We start from the raw sequence: 22,476 nt of genomic DNA on the forward strand, positions 1-22,476 counted from the left end.
AGGGGTGCCAAAGACTGGGGCCAAATATGTGGAAGGTTCAGAGTTATGCATAAGGAGGACCATGCCGATGGAAAAAACTCCATTGTCCACAAACTTTATGGACAATTTCATGCCACTGATTTAAATTCCCTATAAATTTATTTTTCTATCTACAGGGGTCGCTAAAATTCCTTAGTATAGGTTTCTTTAAGTGTCCCTTGACTTTCTTAAAAAGTGTTTCCTGACAATATTCATTTTTTGTAACAAACTCGACATGAAAACGGTTGTCTTTTCCTCCCTTGTGTTATACTGAAAGATACAACATGAAATAAATAGTTTCAGCATAAAAAAAAAATTACCGAAACTTCATGTCTTTTACATTTACATCGATCCTGCTCCATGAGTTTAGTGTATACAGTTTATTAACTTATCTTTTCTAAGTGGTCGAGGAGACCTAGAAGTGAAAGTCAATGGTCTTTCGGACGGGACCTTAAAAACCGAGGTTCCGTGTCACCGAGGTGATAGCACGATAAAGAATCCTCAATGCTCAAAGACCCTGAGTTTCGAGGATAAGTCTAAAATTAAAGCCATTTACCGGTACATATAAATGGTGACGTCTGCATATGAGTAAAGAATTCTCGAATGGGCAGTAAAACAACACACAATCAATCAATCAGTCAAGTATATAAGTTTTACTTTGATTAGTTATGTTACGTTTCAGTTAACGTATTTTGCACTTGTATTTTAAAGAGAGCATTTTTATTAAGTGTTATCAAACGCATGCTTCTACATATGATTTACATCTTCCGATTTGGAAGAGTATCAAATCCGCAGAAGTAAAAATACGCTGATTTATAATCATCTTATAACTCATCGACGATAAGGAAAAGACAAGCAAGTTGTGCAACACCGGATGTTTTTTCAAGCATATTTATCCGCCTATTGAAGCACTATATTGAAGGATAGCAAGTTCACAATAGAGAAGTTTACAGAAAAAGATGACATAACTCATGAGGAAATGATTCATTGTAATAGCAAGGTTAAACTGAGACCGCAGAACATTGCCTGGCAAGATTAGAAATATACAGCTTACAAATAAGTTCCATCCATTAGAGAAAAATCAATGATTTCGTGCATGCAAGGGTTGATCTTTGGAGATTATTTGCCGGAAGTTATTACATAATGAAATGTAAAGACAACAAATATTTATCATGCTCAAAAGTCCAACCACACAATGCATATTGTGAGTAGAACCAACAAATATCTCCGAAACAGAGGTTAGATCGGTGTCCTGGAAGAGAAAGCATCTTCTGTCTACCGGTCACTACTGCCGTGAGCTACTCGTCATGATCGGGTAAACGGAAAAATCCGTAGACAACTCCACATTTACTTAATGGAGACGTCAGTTCAAATCGGATTGAAATTTTATATGCAAAATGATTTTGAACCAATCTTAAGAAGTTTTGGTTTGATTTAATAGATATCTTACAAAGTGTAATATAATCACGTGCACTGCATTTAATACGTTTCATTTGTGTGCTTGAGAGTCGCAAAATGGAATTTATTTCGCTTTGACACCTGTAATTTTAATCCTGATTCCACAAACACGCGCACAGCTCTATCCCACAATTACTGATGCTAGATTTTCAATACAATGATTTCACGGATGTTGTAATATATAATAGTCCAGCGTCAAAGATTTTGACTACAAGATATGCAAATGACGTAAACGATCTATTTCTTATCTTGTTAGCTATGATCCGGTTTTCAAGGAAATTTAGTGCATTGGGGTTCCTACTAAAACAGTGATTATATTCTTCTATCTGATAAGTGGAGAACAGTACATTTTTTTAACTTTACAAATACAATCTGATCCTTGTTTTAGTAGAATTAAAAGGCTTCATAAAATTTTCTAAATTCATATCTATATGTGCACAGATTGCTGTAGAATTTGAAAATTACATTTACTGTATGTACACTTCATGGATTAGAATTTGTCTTTATCGACATGGATGGAAGTATCAAACTTCTGTATTGTCTTGTTGGATTAATATTAAGAGAAAAAATAATATCTGCTTATGGTAAGTTCATTTCCTTTCACTTAGCTAATTTTCGTCTTGGAGTTTGATTTTTTTCGTTATTCTTTTTTCGTTATCATTTTTTTTTCAGCTGAAACCTAAAAACGTAGTATTAGTTGTATATTTCAACACGAGTTCTTTCACACAGTCTTAAATTTCTGTAAAGCACAATGGACCTTTAGTATTTACAATTAAGTATTCACCATTAGAAGTAGTTCACTTTGGCAGAAATAAAATTCAAATAAATTTGATTGAATATTTTGCAAAGAATAGCTTATTTTGAAGAAAAACAGTTTTCTCATTTAAATTAAATTAAGGCAAAGGCAAATGTCTGGATCGTAAACTTGCACTTGCACAAGTTACTTGGAATTATTTGTGTAAGCATAAACATCTGAATTTTAATTTCGATATCAATAATGACAATAACATCTTGCAATTTCACATTTCACGGCAAACTCCTGACTAAAAACATGAAAGGTCTTGAGATGTGTTTGTTCCTATAATTAGTGGTTCTTGTACAGAGAGCACAAGGAATTTCCTCGTAGTCCTAAATTGAAATACAGCCTCTAAAATACTTTTTTAAAATCTGCATGTGATTTATTGATTCAATTTCTTTTCATGGATGAAAATTGAAATGGTCGTTCTGAATCATATTCAACATGTTTCTCGCCAAAAAATGAAAAAAAAGAATGCAAAGAATGACAGTCTGTTTATGTTCATTTGTGCTTTTTAGGGGTGGGGGTGTTCACGTTTGTTTGTTTGTATGTTGTTTAACGTCCCTCTCGAGAATTTTTCACTCATATGGAGACGCCACCACTTGCCTGTGGAGAGCTGCAATTTTTCTGTCCTATACTGGGCACTTACGGCCATTGAGCAGTGAGGGATCTTTTTCGTGCCAGCACCCACTGCTACACAGGACCTCTGTTTATACGGTCTCATCCGAAGGACCGGTCACCACGTCCCGCAGTGGGAATTCGAACCTGCGAGGTAAGGATCAACTCCTTACTTCGCGACTCTAGAGCAGACACTCCAACCACTGCGCCAAGCGGGCGACGGGGTGTTCAGGTAAAATAAAACATAATTCAGGTAAAATAAACATAATTCTATTTCATGGCACAACAGAGACAGATATACATGTTCATCTGATTTAGCGATGTAAATGATTTTCATTTTTTGTAAGTTTGATCCTTCGCCTTAAATGTAATTATTCTTTAGAGAAAAAAAAAAAAAAAAGAAAAGAAAAACCCTAAACCCGAATAATGCTCAATTATAATATTCTAAATATATTATATTTTTCTTTATTTTTTCTGCAATTTTTATTTTTTAAGTGCCTATCATATTGAAGTGTTGTAAAATAATAATATGATAAAGAACATCAATCTAGTTTTTATTACGTCTCTCAAAACTTACTCTGACTCACAACCCCTACAATACTGTATGTGTATAGATTCAAGATATAGGTTTTACCTCTCAGAAAAACACTGCAAGAATTCAATTAAATTGTCTACATATGAGGACTAAAATTCGCATCCTAATTTTATGATACCCCGTTCCTATCTGCCTTACCTTTTCATTGATATAATTTACATAATACATAATAATCTTTTGCACCCAGTTACAGATTTTTATTTTTCAAATAAAGTAAAACAGTCCATCATGCAAGGACAATCATTAAAATTTCTTCAAAATACTAAGGTCAATGTAAATAATATTTGCATTACGTCGTGTTTTTAATTCAGAAACTTATCTGCTCTATGTAAGTTGTATTTCTTTTTTGAAATGAATTATTTTCCAGTATACATGTACTCTAAATGGAAAAAGTTATATTGATTAAAATAAATCATTGTACACTTGCTTTACAGAAAATATTGCTTTGAACAAGAATGCCTGGGAGCAGTATCCGTATAATGGCCGGCCATGGGGAGCGGATAAAGCAGTGGATGGGCGGTTTTCAGATCGTTCTGCTTCTGGAGGACAATGTACGATATCTGGCAATAAAAAAATAAATGCAACCTGGAGGGTGGATCTAGGACGAGTGCTCGGTATACATCATTTAACTATCTACCTCAGGACGGATAATCTTCCATGGGGTACTGTATTACAAATGTTTTCAAAGGAAATTACTTAACTTTTCTTCACATTCTATTAAAATGTTTAGACATTTCATTGCTTTTTTATATTCATTTTCCTACAAAATAATGGGCCAAATATGACCAGCAAATAGTAATGCAGTCATTAAGCAAAAAATATAGTAAGCAATTCTTTTCAAATACGTTTAAATGAGTTTTTTTTTTTTTTTTTTTTTTTTTTTTTTGTTGATTTGCCCTGACATTTTCCGAATGTCTACATAATAGACAAGGACTTAAGATTTTGATGTTCCCCTAGTTTATCAATTTAAATATTTTATTACATTTTCAGCAATGTAATTCTGTGATTAATTTATTGAATAAAAGTGATATTCTTTCACTGTGTGAAAGGATACCAACGTGATATATTCTGTCACATTGTGAAAGTATAGGAAATAAAGTATTAAAGTATAAAAAAAAAAATAATTTCAAGACTGTCATAAGTAAGAGATAGTAACTAAACCATATTGATAGGAACTAAAATTGCCAATTTCTTCCTAATTATGTTGGGAAAATCCATGTTACAATATTTTAAACCTCACATTTGCTAAGCTATTACGTCTCAACCGCTCAACTATGACGTCACAGCCTATGACACAAAGCAAAGAAAAGACAAGGGGCAAAGGGAAATCAAAGAAAATGTAATAACATCACTTATACGAGCCTGATCTCGGATAAGTGAGTTTATATCAGTAACCCTAGTAATATTTTGGTTCTGGATAATAAACGTGCATTCGGTTATTTATTAACTATTAGTCACAAGCTATCACTCCGGACATATTAAGCCCATTGATATATAATCTAATATAAAGTTGTTCACCATTTCCTTTATCGAAGAATCAATTAAACGGTAAGGTCATATATATTCTAAGGAAGTGATACTGTGGCAATTTTTTTTGATTTTTGAAATTTAATGTTTGATTTCAAGAATAACTGTTGAGGTTTGTTGATTGATTGATTGTGTGTTGATTTACGTCCCGTTCGAGAATTTTTCACTCATACAGAGACGTCACCATATACCGGTGAAGAGCTTCAAATTTAGACATTTACTCGGTACTTAGGGCCATTGAGCAGTGAGTGTTCTTTATCGTGCGAACGCCTACCGTGACACGGGACGTCAGTTTTTAAGGTCTCACCAGAAGGACCCACAACTTTCACTTCAAAGTACCGAGCGATTGGCGAAGAAACAATTGCTGCCTCTTTTTTAATGACTTGGGTCAGTCGCGGTAATGATTGGAACACACGACCTTCCAATCACGGAGCGAGCACTCTACGACAAAGCTACCGTGACGGTATATTGAGGTTGGTAGATGCGAAGCAGCAAACCAAATTAGCCGATGGCGAAGTTTGACATTGGATTTGGCCGGATTATATATTTTTTTAAATCAGATGAAAACTGTTTTTATTTTACGCAGTATTGTAGTTTGCATTACAGGTAAATGGAATAATTTAACAATTGGGGGTCAACGGATTGTTTAATTTGAGTTATTATTTTAGGAGCGAAATGTTAAACTTCAATCCATCATAGCTATAACGGGGGGGGGGGGGGGGATTTGTTGTTAAAACACGGAATTTCAAAGAAGCCTTACATACTCGATGCGAGACAGTTTTGTTTTCCACAAATTTTTATTGTGCTTGGAGAAGGTACATCCACATTTGCCAAAATATACTCGTCTTCAAATCGGATGAAGCATTCACGAAAAATTGGTCACTTTCACTTTTGCAGTAATCAAAGTACTTATCTTTTCCTATATCCGGTAATTAACAAGGACTGTAATTAAAGATTTGCAAAAATTACAAAACTAGGATATGTTGCTGCCGTTCTAAAACTAGATATAAAAGTGCAACTAGCAAGTGATATATATCCTAATCCAGCTACAATTAATTACAGCTATTAAGATTACATTCTGAGGAACAATGTAGTTTGGTTAAGTGATTGCCTTTTGGGAGTGGAGAATATTTCAAATGAACTGGTAGTTTATGAAATAGTTGATCAAAATCAAATTGGTTATCTCGTTTGGATTGATTTAAGTGTATTCAGTCGCACCTCAACACAACTGGAGGAGAGCAACACATATTCTTGTGTTCATTCCATTGTTTCTCATATTGCAGATGAGTTGTTAATTGAAATTAAGGATTTGAATTTGTGCAGTGGAATATAATTGACAATTAATTGACTTGATTGATATTAAATTGATTGATTGATTGATTGAAGATTGACTGAATTTGATTAATAATTGAATTAGTGACGTTCATATTGTTGTGATCTACCCAGTGTATGATCCGCCCGATTTGGGTCGTCACATTTGTTATATTGATTGTTGGTTGTGGGGCAGCCCTGTGGTTGCCCCAGCAAATTAATCACCGCGGCCGGAAGCGCAAAATTAAACATGCACAATATATAACATCTCATTTTTTTGTTTGATTTAGAGTTTGAAATAAACAGAAAATTCAATGTTTTGTTGTTGTATATGGATTTATTTCACTCCTGAGACAGATTTTTTTTTATATTTTCACTCGTGCTTCGTACTTATGAAAATGTCAAAAACCCTGTCCCACTCGTGAAATAAATTCCATATCAACTACAAAATAATGAATATTCTCTATTTCTTTGGAACTAATACTCTGTATTTTGTGTTCAAACCCTGAATATTTGGTCATATGTCATAGGACCATACCCTGAACATTCAACTGAAATAACATTCTTACTTTTTTCTACCTTGTATAAAAAATCATATGTACACTCAAATATGGTGGAAAACCAGAGAGTATTTATATATATCATATTCTATGATGTATTGATTGTGATGATAATTATTGCTATATTCTTAAAATTGATGTTTAAATGGAGTCAGAGAAATTTCGGAAAAAAAAAATAATTTAAAACCATTCTGTAGACCTTCAATATTCCACTGGTGACAGTAAGTGGTTTTTTTTTTTTTTTTATTATTTATTTATTTATTTATTTTATTTTACATCACAGGAACATTGCATGTGTACGTGTAGCTTAAATTTTCTCTGTCGTTATTTATATGTAATATCAAGAAACAGAAGGGATATATACAATCTGATGTATTGTTTGTTTGTTGTTTAATGTCCCTCTCGAGAATTTTTCACTCATATGGAGACGCCACCACTTGCCAGTTGAGGGCTGCAAATTTATATCTATACTCGGCACTCTGGGCCATTGAGCAGTGAGGGATCTTTCTCGTGCCAACACCTACTGCGAAACGGGACCTCTGTTTATACGGTCTCATCCTAGGGACTGGTCTTCATGTCCCGCAATGGATTCGAACCCGCGACGAAATGATCAACTCCACAATCCGCGACTCTAGAGCAGACGCTCTAACTACTGCGCCACGCGGGCGACTATACAGCCTGAAAATCAAATTTTTACATAACATTATACATATTTTATATGGATTCGAGGGCAACATACCAGAATATTTGCCCCCAAGATGACAGGAAAGCCCTGGAGTGTTATGTATCTCGATTCCAAAGGTAAAGGGCTATATAACACTCCAGGGCTTTCCTGTTACCGAGGGGCAAATAATCTGGTATTGTTGCCCGAAAAGTCATGTAATATATAATATATAACATTTTTAAAAACCAAATTCCCACATATTTATTGACGACTATGGACCTGTGAAAATATCTAGAAAAAAAAAAGAAACATGAAAATTGTTTTTAAAAAGCTGATTGGTTGGTACTAATAGTTTCGATTAATGCATCTTCGCTAGCCAAAGGTATCTGATACGCTACTCTCCACATAAACTCTTGGCATACGGTGCTGACAAAAGACGGGATTGTTTTCGTCACGTGATCACGATTCTTACCAGGTTCGCACAGATTGCGTCATCGACAGAAATAAAAAGCGTATTTAAAAACATAATGTTTTTAAAGAATAATTAACAAGAAGGTATTAAGTTATGTTAATTTGTTATTAAACATGTTAAAATGCAAATCTACATCTTCAGTATAGATTCTTAATCACATATTTTGCACGTAGCCTAAGATATTGGATGACACCATATAGCTATTCATAGAATGGCATGTTATCTTACGGATCGTTGTTTACTTGCGTTTTTCATTCCCGATATTAAAGAGTCAAGATATATCCCGAACGCAAATATCGTCATTTACAAAAAACAATTTCAGATTGGTCGAACGATGTCGATCAACTCCAATCACAACTTGAGAAAAAAAATCCCAACTTTTTTTAACACCGTATGCCAAGGGCTTATGAGGAGAGTAGCGTATCAGAAACCCTTGGCTAGCGAAGATGATAAAAATGCTAAGGGACATTAACACTATTGTTGTTAAAATGATAACAGGGGACGGCTGAAAGTTATGAAGGCCGATTTCTCTTCCTTTATAAATTCCGAAAAATTGCGTCTTGTTTCATTGCAGAATGTTTTCAGCACGCTGACACTTGTGTTTATAAGTTTTGTTGCATTTACGGAATTTTTCTCCTCAATCAAACTATCTAGTTTCTCTGAATTTAAATGAAGATAAAAAAACGCAGACGTTGTCCGGATATTTTCATTTTCGCGGAACTGTTTACGTTTGCTTAGCAACTACCTCTGTGATTTTTGAACCCGACTTAATTAATATGCAGAATAATTGCACGTGCGGGAATATAAATGTGTTCGGGAGGGATATAAATATTTCTGGTGTAATATAACTATATCCGGTGTGATTCAGCTGTTTTTCAGGGCATATGGATAAAAATATCATATTTGTGATGTACTGGGAAAACTTCTTCAAAAATGTTATATACAACAATAAACAAGTTGTGCAAGAAGTTGCTTCCTTCGAAATGGCTTTTATATGGGTAAACCCTTTCTGCTAATTATGTTTCCTAAGCGAAGTTTGGGAACGTTTTGTTTTTACTTTACTTTTTTCCCGAAATATCTTCTCTGGTACTTTTTTTGTCCGCCAGTATTCGGAAAGTACACATCTGATTGAGATGAAACCGTTAAAGGCTTAACAGGCAGGTTGTGTAGATATGCGGCACAAATGTCATTGTGTGGGCACATGCATGTAATTGCGTGGTCGTGCAATGGGTGAAATGCCTGATATACTTTATATAGCCATAACTTTTACATTTTTTGATGAAATACTTTGAAACTCAAAACATAAAGATATATTAGTAGCGTATACATGATAACATGGTCAAATAATCATGAACTAACGCGCATGCACATGCGCTTCGATCTGATTGACTGAAACAGAAATCTCAATATCTTCCTTTTTTTTGACAAAATACTTTGAAATTTAAGATATAGATATACATTATATGGTTCGTGTATATGCAGAAATTCCTGAAAACACGAGCATGCAGGTGTTCTGCCATTTGATTGGCTGAAACTTTAAATGACTGTAACTTCCTTATTTTTTCAACAAAACAGAATGAAATTTAGAATATAAATAGGTATAACTGGTTCCTACATTATGCTACTATCAACATTGAATGCAAAGACATGCATGTACATGTGCTGAAATCTGATTCGCTTATGCTTTATAGGTTCTACCTCTCTTATTATTCAATATAATTCTTTGAAATTTAAGAAACTGGCATATGTTGAGGCACTATGAAAATATATATATATGAAATCTAGAAGATTCATGCAAGCACGGGTGCTGAAATTTGATTGGATAAAGTTATTTGTATCTTTATCGTTCTTCATTGTTGAGGATGAAATTCAGAGTTTTTATAATAATACAAGTTCCTACATTATTCAATCTTCAGGAATGTACATGAGGACATGCATGCATGCACACTGATTTCTAATTGCTTAATATATTTATGTTGCTGTAACTTTCTATGTTTTCAGTGAAATTCTTTGAAATTTATATGGAGCTTTTTATTATAGCATTCTTTCAATTTTTTACATGAAATATGTCATTCTTTAAATCATGTGCTTGCACGTGTACTTAAAATCTTATTTGCTTATGCTTACTGTGCTATATTTGCATTGCTATTTCTTCAAAATACCTTGAAAATAAGTGGTTAAATCAATATTACAAAGATTGTGCTTAATTTGTGGAAGCATATAGGGAATGGGGCTCCAAAGTGTGTAGGGGGAACATATGTAACGGTCTCCGTTACAATTAGAACTAGTTAAAATATGTTTTACTTTATCATTCACCTTTTTAATAGCTGTTACTTTTAATTTCTGAAAAAAAAATTGTTACATTCAAACACAAAGATTATAAAGAAAACACTTATTATGTATTCTTCTTAATTGCATAATATTGATCACCAAGCCCATAAAATTCTTTTTATGAACCGGCAAGGTACTATTTTTAACTAAAAAGAAGGAGTTTCGAGTTTTTTATCATTTCTTCGAAATAAAAAAAAAACAAAAAAACATAAGATAGACTTATCTTGCTTCAGCAAAGTGTTCCAAATGAAAGACCAATCACACATGACCATTTCTCATTACATTTAACTAGACTCATCAAATGATCATGCAGCACGGTTCCTTGGATTTTCTGTCTATATATCGAACACGACCAACAAAGATAGAGGATTTTTATGTTATAAGGACATAAACTTCACCAGAGCTACAATACCGAATATCACTACAATAGAATGTTTAAAGCATGGAAGATACGTTATTTATTACAATGAAAGATTCCCAGGAGTTACCTACCCTGTTGGATATTCCAAGTACGCATTCAACGAGCTCTGTGAATTTCAAGTTTACGGTAAGAGAGTACACCAACACACATGAGGAAAATAAACATATCATTCTCTGCTTAACATTAAACTACGTCGTAATCACGTATCTTTCTCGTTAGTCATTTAATTTTGCTTTAATTAAAATTTATTGATTTTAAGAAACTGAGTCTATCCCTCTGCCACTGAATGACATATGTAGAGATAACGAAAAGTATTCGAACTCAAATGTCCATTAACTATCACAAAATAAGAGCAGAGCAAACACAGACCTCTAAGACATCAGAGGTGGGATCAGGTGCCACGGAGGAGTGAGCATCCTCTGCCGACCGGTCACAGCCGCCGTATGCTCCTTGTCATGATCGGGAAAGAAGAATGGCTTTCAAAGTTTTGAAATGGAAAAAAATGATACTGATATGCTGGTCCATTCGTTTCACATATTATCATGTACTGACAGGGTCAGGTGAACGTTGGATTTATTACCTCAGCATGTCTACCTAAAACAATATTAGCTTCTTCATGAACCTTCTCCCTCGAATAGCTTTTGTATTCTTTACAAATGAAACATTTTGTTGAGGTTCTAGTGATTTATTTTTAATTTCTTTCTGTTCCTTATCATCACATGTGGATAAAATGATTTAAATATCAATGTTAAATAGATATTCCATGCAGTTAATTTATGGTATGCGTATAAAACTTCTGAATAACAAAGGGGTGATAAATTTAATATATAAAAAGATAATATAAACAATTTAGAGCTGTCAGTACCCCTGATAATGGAGCTTAAATGGTAGCAAAACTTGACAAAATCATACAAGCTAAGGGAACATATGGCTTTGTCTAATTTTATTTATTTTCGACAGGACAGATCATTTACACTTAATTTTTTTTTTTTTTCAATTTGATTTAAACATGTAGTATTAAACATGTAAATATTTACATTTCATGGGTTTTTCTGTGAATAGAGTTAAAACGTTCTTTTTTTATGAATGAAGGAGTTTGAAAATGTTTTGCAATTTTAGTATAAAGAAATATGAAAATTGGGTAGATTTTACTTAAAGACTTTGACGCATATGCTTTGAGTTACAAAACATTCAGACGCAATAAGGAGTCAATAGTCGTTAATAATCATTACCATTCATTTAGGTTGCCCTACCGCAGGATTTTATGGAGAAAATTGTACATTACCGTGTCCACAGAATTGTCAGGAAAGACATTGTAACATTGTGGATGGGACATGTCTTGGATGCGTTTCCGGATACAAAGGACCACGATGTGAAAAACGTACGGTCACACACACACACACACACACACACACACCCTCACACACACACACACACACACACACACAAACACACATATATATATATATATATATATATATATATATATATATATATATATATATATATATATATAAAGAGAGAGAGAGAGAGAGAGAGAGAGACCATTGTTTTCATCCAAATTTTTAGCACTTTATCTTTATTCCCTTATTAATACGCAATACAAAAGCCCCAGGCAGGTATGACCCAGTCATCGGAGGATCATCGCTTTAGCGTATGATTGTCGTCCTAGTTCTTGTGGTTTCAATGGTTTGTGTTGCCCCGTTCTTACTTTTTTTTTTATTATTAATAGATTCATGAGATTGATGATCTACTTAAATAATGCTAACTTTCTTCTTATGGCAAATAAATAAATTTCCCTCTCAATGAATGAAATAATCATTTGAGAAACCCTTTCACGTTATCAGCAAATTTTTAAGATTTAGATTTAAAATAACAATCTATTGTTGTTTTTCAGAATGTGATAATACTAGATATGGCCTTGAGTGTAGTTTTGCCTGTGGGAACTGTAAAAATGGAGTACAATGTAATCATGTGAACGGAAGTTGTCCAAACGGATGTGACGTCGGAACGCAAGGAGATAAATGTTATCAAGGTCAGTTATTTATTTACTTATTTTTTTTTTTTTTTTTAAATATTTAAATTTAAAACATTAAATCAAAACTGAATAAAAAGTAGTCTTTCTAGATTATTCTGAAATGTTCAATATGTGAGTGCGGGTGCATTTAAAGTTTTAAATTAAAAGTTAATCATTTAAATACCAATAAATAATATCTATGTTGTTAAGGTAATGAAATATGATATTATTCTGAACATATTTTATTGATCAGCAATTTATTGTTAATGTTTTAATCGTTATTCATTAGCTATATTGGATTTCATATATTTTGAATTCTTCAGTCTAAAATGTTGCATTCATGCAATAAAAAAAAAAAAAAATAAATAAATAAAAATTCAGTCTCATCGAATGAATCCACTCAATCATGACCTTTGTGTTATTCCAAAATCAATTGCAATGAATTATGTTGTTATATAATTATTCACTGCCTATTAAACATTTCAGCATGTTAATACAGTTGAACTTTGGTATCTCGAATACATATCTCGAATACCATGGATATGTCGATGTGATTTGGAAGTCCGAACTACTTATTCTTTAAGTATTTTACCATTGATATCTCGATTCTTCAGATATATCCGAGAATATTTTTTTTCTCTGTCCCATCGAGTTCGAAATAACGAGGTTTTACTGTAATGCCAAACATTCTCTTTCATGCTTAGTGAACCTTCCATCATTATTTAATTTGGTTAATCGATTTGATGTGTCTCTAGTTTATTACCTGTAGTGCTGAAAGCCCTTTTTACGTTACTTTTTTTGTATCCATTATGAAAAGACTTAAGAGGGCTCATTTCCATGCGTTAGGTCACCTTTTAATCACATAAATGGAAGCAGAAGCAGTATTTAATAAACCATTGCAATAAGAGGTTGTTTTGCTAGTTATGGAAATACGCAAGAAATATTTAGCAAATTATCGATCCTTGAATAGGTGAGGGAGGGATCTTAACTCTTCTTGCAAATCAGTCACACAGGATCAGGCGTGAACATTTCATAATGTGCCACCGTAGTTGTTACCTGCAACTGTACGGTATCTATATAATAATCACATACTTAATTGACCACTCATAATTTTTTTTTTATTTCATGCTTTTCCCTAGTTAATATAGATATTGTGGATATAATCTAATCCTCTAAGTGATATGTTTAACACCATCAAAAAATAAGAAGAGCATGCACAAATGAGTCTTGAATAATTTTAGATAAAAAAAATAACGAACTGTTTCTGCATTTGAATAATTGATGTTATCTTTGTCAAAAAGTGTATATGACGAACACCATTCCTAAAAGACGTCGTGATGGCAACGCAAATGAAAAATAAACAAACAAACAAAAAAAAAACACCAAATAATACATTCAGCAATAGCACGTTACAAGAAAATTCTTGATAGGGGGGAAGAAATAAATAATGTAAAGTCCTGAATTTCTTTTAGCGATGAAGAACTGTAAAGTACAGCAGCTAGGTTAAGAACGCCTATTGAAAATGCGCCTAGAAATATTCTGAGGAAATGAATACAGTTATTTTTCATATTTGACATTTTCATTAATATAAATCGGGTCTCTGCTTAGTTCGTCTGAAACAACGTCACTTGCATCAGCTGTTTGTCGTGTGACAGGTTTAAATTAGAAGTATATATGGATGGCTACAAAGATCGTAAAAATTCAACAAAATAAGGATATCTTTTCACTACAAAATTGAATCTTTTTTTTTTTTTCTTTAAATCAAATTCCTTAACATGAAAACTGTTGGGATTAACTTCCTCGCTCTCGGGATCTATTGAAAATTTAGCCGTCTTTTTCAAAAAATAAATGAATAAATAATAAATCAGACAAAGACGTAATATGCATTCAAATAACGATAAATTATGGATTAAAGCAACAGTGCACAACCATCTCCTAGCATTTTTTAAAAGATAGGGGATAATAGCTACACTTTATCAAAAACTCAGAATTAATAGTGAAGAAGATATTATTGAACATTTGAGTTATTCGAGGGGCTGTACCTACCAATCTTAAGCATTACGGTACAAGTGTACCTTCCTAGGCTTTATAATTTGTCTCCACTTTAGTAAGGTCATTCTTGTTTCATATTAATGTTCATATTTACAACGTACGATAATAGTTTAATCCGCGCCTCAAGTACATAGAACCTGCGTGTCAAACTTGTCAGTGACGTCATTGCAGTCAGTACAGCGATATCAGGCTGGTTCATTATCATTAAACATTCCACAGTGTTATCATAACAAGATAAGCTGAACATTGTTTTATCTTTATTTTATTTATGAGAAAAGACAGCATTTTAGTGTGTTTGAAATAGAACATCAGCATCCATTCACCAAGATTCATTGGTATTGTTTTAACGTGACTTCATAATTGTTTTCCCGAACCCCTGCATAGGTTGATGTAAATATGGGAATCCTTAACATAGCTGCGTAATTTCTTTCGGGTATAATCATATGCATAAATAAAGTGACTTTCAAATCAAGTGATTTTCTGTTGCTTTCTATTGAACAACACAAAAGACAGGACAATTATTAATTTTCTGTGTTATCCTCTGACAGCTTGTCCCTTCGGTAGACACGGAAGGAATTGTGTTGAATTTTGTAAGCCAAACTGTAAAGGAGGTTGTAACAGATTCACTGGTGTCTGTGAGTTTGGATGTTATCCTGGATGGAAGGGGACCTTCTGTGAGAATGGTATTTTTTTATTCGATCTGTAATTTTCCTTAAGTCTTAAAGGATTCATTTTGAATTGGTCATGGTATGGATTTTATTGATTCTCGCGTGAACAGGTTATTGTCTAAATTGTTTACATTGAAGTGTATTTAACCCCGTTAATCCTACGTATATAAACAGTTGTCTTAAACAATTGGTCTAAAACAAAGTACCAGTTTCAATAATCAGGTAAATGGAATTTCATGCACGATCAGCACAGATTACTTTTTCTTCAATAGAAAAAAAACATTTTGAGAAGCAAAAAAAAAAAAAAAAAAAAAACAGAGCTGACAAACTCTAAATTTCAATTTTGGGAAGGGGAGGGTGCTGGCACCAGACAAAGACAACTTAACTATTTTCAACTTTTTTGAGGACATGCATACATGAAGATTATTTATTTCTAGCCACTAGAGAACAGAATATTCATTTTCAACATTTTGCAAGATTATTTCGAAAATTAGTCTTTGTAGTCTAATATATACATCGTATGTGGAATTACCATTGCCTTAAACGTTTTCTTCATTATTACTTTCGATGATAATGAGAATTTTTAAACATTTGTAAAATAATCATAAAAAAAATGTAAACAAACACACCAAGAGAAAATGAAAATGAAATAAAATTAAGTGTTAACTGTTAACTTTGAATGTTTAAATGCGTTGAACATCTGAAGGATTGAATTAAAATTCATATATTATATACGAGTATATATATATATATATATATATATATATATATATATATATATATATATATATATATATATATATATATATATATATATATATATATATATATATATATAATGCTATTAATATAGTAATATATAAATGCTCACAATTAATAAAAGAAAACTTACTCTGTTACTGTTTGATCATTAGGTCAAGAAAGCAGCAGAGAAAAGAACTTTAAAAGAAAAAAACAACAAAAAGAATATATCCTTGGAAACATTCTTTTAATAATACAGAAAGACCTTTATGGCGGTAGTAATCAAAAAATTTTGTTTTCGTTTTTGATCATTGTTGTAGGTGTACGTTGATTTGTTCCAATCCTTCCCAAGATAATAAACCATAAGGCTATGGTGTACAAAAAAGTATATACACAATTTAGAATATTTTTTTTTAAAAATAGAAACTAGTTGATTCAGAACGTAAAACTTAATAGATAAATAACAAAACTGGAAACCAGTAATAAAGAATGTACATCTATAAAAAGGTAATATATATGGCAACTTTAACTTAAAACAATTTGTTAAGAAATGCTTGCAACACCGTCGTTTTCTTAACTTAAGATAGATTTATCAAAAATAAATAAATTGACGACTTTAGCAAATCAGATACTAAAGTGTACAGACTCCGCCCACTTAATTTACAACTCTTTAAGAAATAAAAGCCAACAGTGTAAGAAACGAACTATCTCGTTTACAAAACGAAATACGAAAGGTACCGTACGCGCAGGTTGTGTAGTACCACGTATTATTATTATTATTATTATTATATTGTGAACATGGTTTCTTTCCAAAATTTTTTTTTTTTTTTGGATGATCATTAAATATGCCAATAAAAATGTATCTTAAAAGCGACATACCGTTGTATAATCCTTGTTCACAGAATGTGATGGTGGTATGTTTGGATTAAACTGTGCCCAGTCATGCGGAGTTTGCCTTGAAAATGAACATTGCCATTATGTAAACGGGACATGCTTGAATGGATGTGATAAAGGTTACCAAGGAATCAACTGTACAAAGGGTAATGAACCGAAGGTTATATATAAAATATTGAGATAGTGATAAAATTAGGCAGCGAAAAACAAATGATCACAGAGGATATGCTTTATTCATAAAAATAAATATCCGTTAGTAAGATAAATGGCCCATTCTTTTTACCAGAATGTCCGAACGGATTTCATGGATACAACTGCCAAGATACATGTAGCGCTGATTGTTTAGTTCCAAAGATTTGCGACGCAATAACGGGACAGTGTAGTGGTATAAAGAATTTCATTATTTATCTTTTTTTCCCTTTTCTTTGAATGATATAAACTTAACTCTATTGTCTAGCAATTTAGTAGCATGTCTACAGTTTAGAAGCAATCCTTGCAGAACGCTTGATTCTACTGAAGAAACTTTTGTACATTATTTTTTCTTCTTTAATCTTGGTAACGCCACCTTATACTGATGAAAGGCTACAAATTCAGACCTATCCTCGGCACACAGGACCATTGAGCAGTGAGGATTCTTCATCGTCTACCGTGACATTGTACCTCGTTTTTTTTTTTAAGATTCATCCGAAATGTTCGCTAATTTCACTTCTATTGCCAGTCGCTTAGCGAAGAAACAGTCACTACCTATGTTTGCGTCTGAGATCTGATGCCGCACGGCACACAATTCGAACTTCCCGCCTCACCACTAGATTACTGTGACCGCTTATTTTATTGACTGATTGATTGATTTTATATTGCGCTTTTTTATTGATTGATTGATTTTATATTGTTTTACGTGCTATTCGAAAATTTTTCACTCATATAGAGACGTACCATATACCGGTGAAGGGCTTTAAATTTAGTCATTTGCTCGGCACTCAGGCCCATTGAGCAGTGAAGGATCTTTATCGTGCAAAAGTCTGCCGTGACACGGTTCCTCGGTTTTTGAGGTCTCATCTGAAGGACCTGCAAACTTCCACTTCAAAGTGCCGAGCGCATGACGAAGGAACAGTTGCTTCTTATATTTTATCGACTTAGGTCAGTCGAGGCCGAGATTCGAACTCACGACCTTCCGATCACGGAGAAAGCGCTCTACCGACTCAGCTACCCTGAGGGTCCTTATTATCATTGAAAGATATTTCAGCTTTAAAATCGCTGTTATCACTGTTCATTATCTTCACCTTTTTATTATCAACAACGGTATTGAAATTACTCCTATTGAAAAGTGTATGCTTATGAACATCCGTTAAAAACATATTAATACTTTCTTAGACTTTTTGTTTGTATGTTGTTTAACGTCCCTCTCGAGAATTTTTCACTCATATGGGGACGCCACCACTTGCCGGTGGAGAGCTACAAATTTTGTCCTGTACTCGGCACTTACGGCCATTGAGCAGTGAGGGATCTTTTTCGTGCCAGCACCTACTGCGACACGGGACCTCGGTTTATACGGTCTCATCCGAAGGACCTGTCTCCACGTCCCACAGTGGGATTCGAACCCGCGACGTAAGGATCAACTCCTTACTCCGCGACTCTAGAGCAGACGCTCTAACCACTGCGCCACTACTTTCTTAGACTTAATAGAAATAATTTTATTTTCTGATTTTTTTTACTCAGATTAATTCTGTTTTAAATATTTTCTTTCCAAAATGTACAGAATATGTATGTCTTCGCTATTGATACATCAATTTAAAGTCAGGGTCTCGGGAAAATAACAGATGTATCTTATATCTTAACTTTTATTTTTCATTCATAGTTTGTTTTATTTGTAGAGTACTAAATACGTATTTAGAGCAAAATTAGATGCAACTCGATAGAGTAATTCTATGGGGAAAATGTGTGTTTGGATCAACTAAAATTATATTGTTTTCGTAATTTGTCGTTCAACATCCATTTTCGCCGTTATCTTGGTTGAGATAGTGGAAAGATTGATTGATTGATTGTATGTTGTTTTACGTCCCATTCGAGAATTTTTCACTCATATAGAGACGTCACCATATACCGGTGAAGGGCTTCAAATTTGACCTTTACTCGGCACTCAGGGCCATTGAGCAGTGAGGGATCTTTATCGTGCCAACGCCTGCCGTGTCACGGGGCCTTGGTTTTTAAGGTCTCATCCGAAGGACCCGCAACTTTCACTTCAAAGTGCCGAGCGCATGGCGAAGGAACAGTTGCTACCCATTTTTTATCGACTTAGGTCAGTCGCGGCCGAGATTCGAACTCACGACCTCCCGATCACGAAGCGAGCGCTCTACCGACTGAGCTACCGTGAACGGTGATAGTGGAAAGAAGATAGTGTACAAACGAACCGCATATGGTGCTAATTATTAGAATATAACGAGGTAGCCGTCCAGGAATGTTTATATCATTTGAAATGTTATTTTTGCCAAAACCTCAAAATTTGGTCTTCATGAAAACAACCTTTCTGAAACTGAAAATTGTCCAGTACATGATAAACTTTTCAGAGAATTTTTAGATTTATTATGTAAAGAAAGATTTTTTTTTTCTTTTTGTAATTACAGTCATATCATCAGATTCTGATATAAAAAGCCAGTGTTATCCAGCTCTTTATGGAGTGGTCTCTACGCTTTGCTTAAGCGTGGCTTTAAATATTTGTTTCGTAATTTGGTGAGTTTTATTTTATATTATCTTCTTTCAAAAGGAACACCAGTAAATAAATTTTGTAAAAAAAAATATTAAATCCAGTCACTTTTATGTGATAGAATTTTTAAATGTGTACATTTTATACTATTTCAATTTTAGGATTTGCAGAAATGGGGCATGCAAAAGGCTGGGTCAAGAAGAAAGAAACACAAAAGAGTTGCCCACAAAACACACCACCCCGGGCATAGAGCTCTATGACAAAGTCGAAGACAACGCACCATACCAGGAATTGGGTCAACTATGTCAACCTTCTCATTATGACAAATTACATTTATTTAGTGTTAAATGACGGATTCTGTGTCTATTCATTGTTTGTTAATATCCCTTTTAGTTGCACTATTTCAATAAGAAAAGATAGAGAAAAAATATAGCATCCTACCTTTGATCCTCATATAATAATCTGATTAACTGTTTGAAGCTTGTTCAATTGTTTAATAATTGAAAAAAATATGTTTATGCAAGGTATCTTTTGAAAGAGAATATGGATATTCTACTAGAAATCTTCATTATTCAAAATTAAGAAATTAAATGCATAAAACTGCAAATGACAAAAGAGATTACGATAAACAAATATAGCATATCTTGTAGCTAGACTTTAGGTGTACGGTTTAATCTACAGATGGAAAAGCGTAGGGCTAGATCTTTTGCGTCGAATTCTACGTCACCAAAAATTTAGAATCAAACTTGGATAACTTCTTAACGGAGATGGACAATTTGTCTGAACCCCCCCCCTCCCCAATGATAGCAATATAATAATAATAATAATAATAATAATAACGTTTCTTGTTACACCATCGTTCAGACTTGTTTGTTATTCTTTTGATACTTTCATTTTTCCGTTTCCACAATTCATGTATTTTACTGACACGATTTATGGGAGTCCATGGTTTTTTGGTACAGCTTAATTTATGTTTAATAGAATATTTTTCCGAAAAAAAATAGCAAAACTTGTTTTTGGATGATAAAGGCCATAGCTTTAATATTTGTTTCAATGACAAAATGTCAGACAAGCATTTAACAATCATTGGGTGCCAAACACCTTAACTGGTAACGGGCGTTATGGCACCTCGCCTATCTAGGGTATTCCATAGCAAAGCGTAACAATATTTATAAATCGACTCCTAGGGTACCCCTTAGCGAGTCAGCTGGGATATCAATGTAATTGCCTCCTAGGGAATTCCTTAGCGAGGCTACTACCTGTTATACCAAACAGGTAAGTCCACTATACCGAGTAAGGCAAATAAACCACCCGTTATACCGAACGGGGTACGAGGTTACTGTTATACCAAACAGATCCGTCACACAAGCTCCTAGTGCACTCCATAGCAAGCTTGTATTGGCTCATAGGGTAGCCTTGGCGAGCCATTACAGGCTCTACCAAGCATGTATAATAGATAACCATACATAAATAATAATATAATGATGAATAATGTCTCTGCTTGTCTTGCATATTCTACCACTCAGAGATGTTTATACATCTCTGACACCCCCCCCCCCCCCCAAAAAAAAAAAAAAAAAAACCTTATGAGGTGATAAAAGCTTTAATGGCAGATTGTAAAGTGTTTGTTATAATTGCATTTCCCACATCCGACATATGCACTCCGTCAAAGCGGTATAGCCCATCCTTGGAAAATTCTATATCAGGGTGATTGATAACTGTACCGTTAACAGATGCGGCCGCTTTACGACCGGCTCGCGTGACTCTTTTCCGTTTCCGTTCGACGGAGCATATGTCATGGCCCCTATCCAATTTCGGCTTGAGAGTATATCAGATCATATTATTTTGCAACTTGGTAGTCTATTCGCGATGACGCATATGTCATGCTCTATTCTGGTACACAATTCCTCGTTCCTAATTGATGTTATATCATTCCCCCCTTGGTGGATTATTAAGTATGCGGGGGAGGACATTTAGCTATTTTTTTCTCAATACAATCGATAAATTCCTCCCATCTCATGCCCCTTTTGCCTATCCAAGTTACCTGTACGCCTAAATTATCCAAACGTAAGTTAGTAGTATTATTTGCAGTTGCCCATCTACATGCCCAGTAAACAATCGAAAATCTAACAATCCAAACAAGGTGCTCTGGAGAGTTAATAAATAATGTGGTAAATACAATTTATTAACACGCTCACATCATATCTATTCTAATATACTTTAGGAATGTGCTTGATTTCCAGCGCCCTAGTAACTGAGTTTTGTCATGCGATACCCCTTTTAAAGCGAGACACGTTGCGCCTCCAATTCTAAAAGAATGCGATTTGTGAGCGGAAATTGGGTGATTAATTGTCAGAAGGTTTTTCTCAAGACTGCGTTAAACTGAAATCTAGTCAGCGGAGATTTATCACTATGCAGGAATAACGATCCCTCAACACTTGGTCTCACTGCAAGAATTTTTTTTTCAAGTTAGAAACTGGGCAAATGTGTTTTTGATGAATAGATGGTAATAAAATACAAGTTGCCTTTCCTTTTTGATCAGTTTTTGAGAATCGTAGAGATAGAGACAAAAGGAACGCGTTTGGACGTGCAAATTTTTTTATATATCCTCAATTGTCAATTGTACATGGAC

At 33.8% G+C, this 22,476-nt stretch overlaps 1 protein-coding gene across 1 annotated transcript in view; it reads left to right on the forward strand.

Annotated features, from left to right (window-relative positions):
* Positions 1-1,987: 1,987 nt before the first annotated feature.
* Positions 1,988-22,476, forward strand: part of LOC133201004 (scavenger receptor class F member 2-like) — a 37,923-nt gene continuing 17,434 nt past the window's right edge. Inside the window, exons 1-5 of the mRNA XM_061336806.1 lie at positions 1,988-2,060; positions 3,920-4,147; positions 10,643-10,897; positions 12,015-12,152; positions 17,152-17,289. Of these exons, the coding sequence (XP_061192790.1) occupies positions 1,988-2,060; positions 3,920-4,147; positions 10,643-10,897; positions 12,015-12,152; positions 17,152-17,289 (832 nt within the window). The remainder of the gene's footprint in view (positions 2,061-3,919; positions 4,148-10,642; positions 10,898-12,014; positions 12,153-17,151; positions 17,290-22,476) is intronic.

The sequence above is a fragment of the Saccostrea echinata genome, unplaced genomic scaffold (genome assembly GCF_033153115.1).
Source record: "Saccostrea echinata isolate AGI-Se365-2 ecotype Australia unplaced genomic scaffold, CSIRO_AGI_Sech_v1 ptg000042l, whole genome shotgun sequence".
Lineage (NCBI taxonomy): Eukaryota > Metazoa > Mollusca > Bivalvia > Ostreida > Ostreidae > Saccostrea > Saccostrea echinata.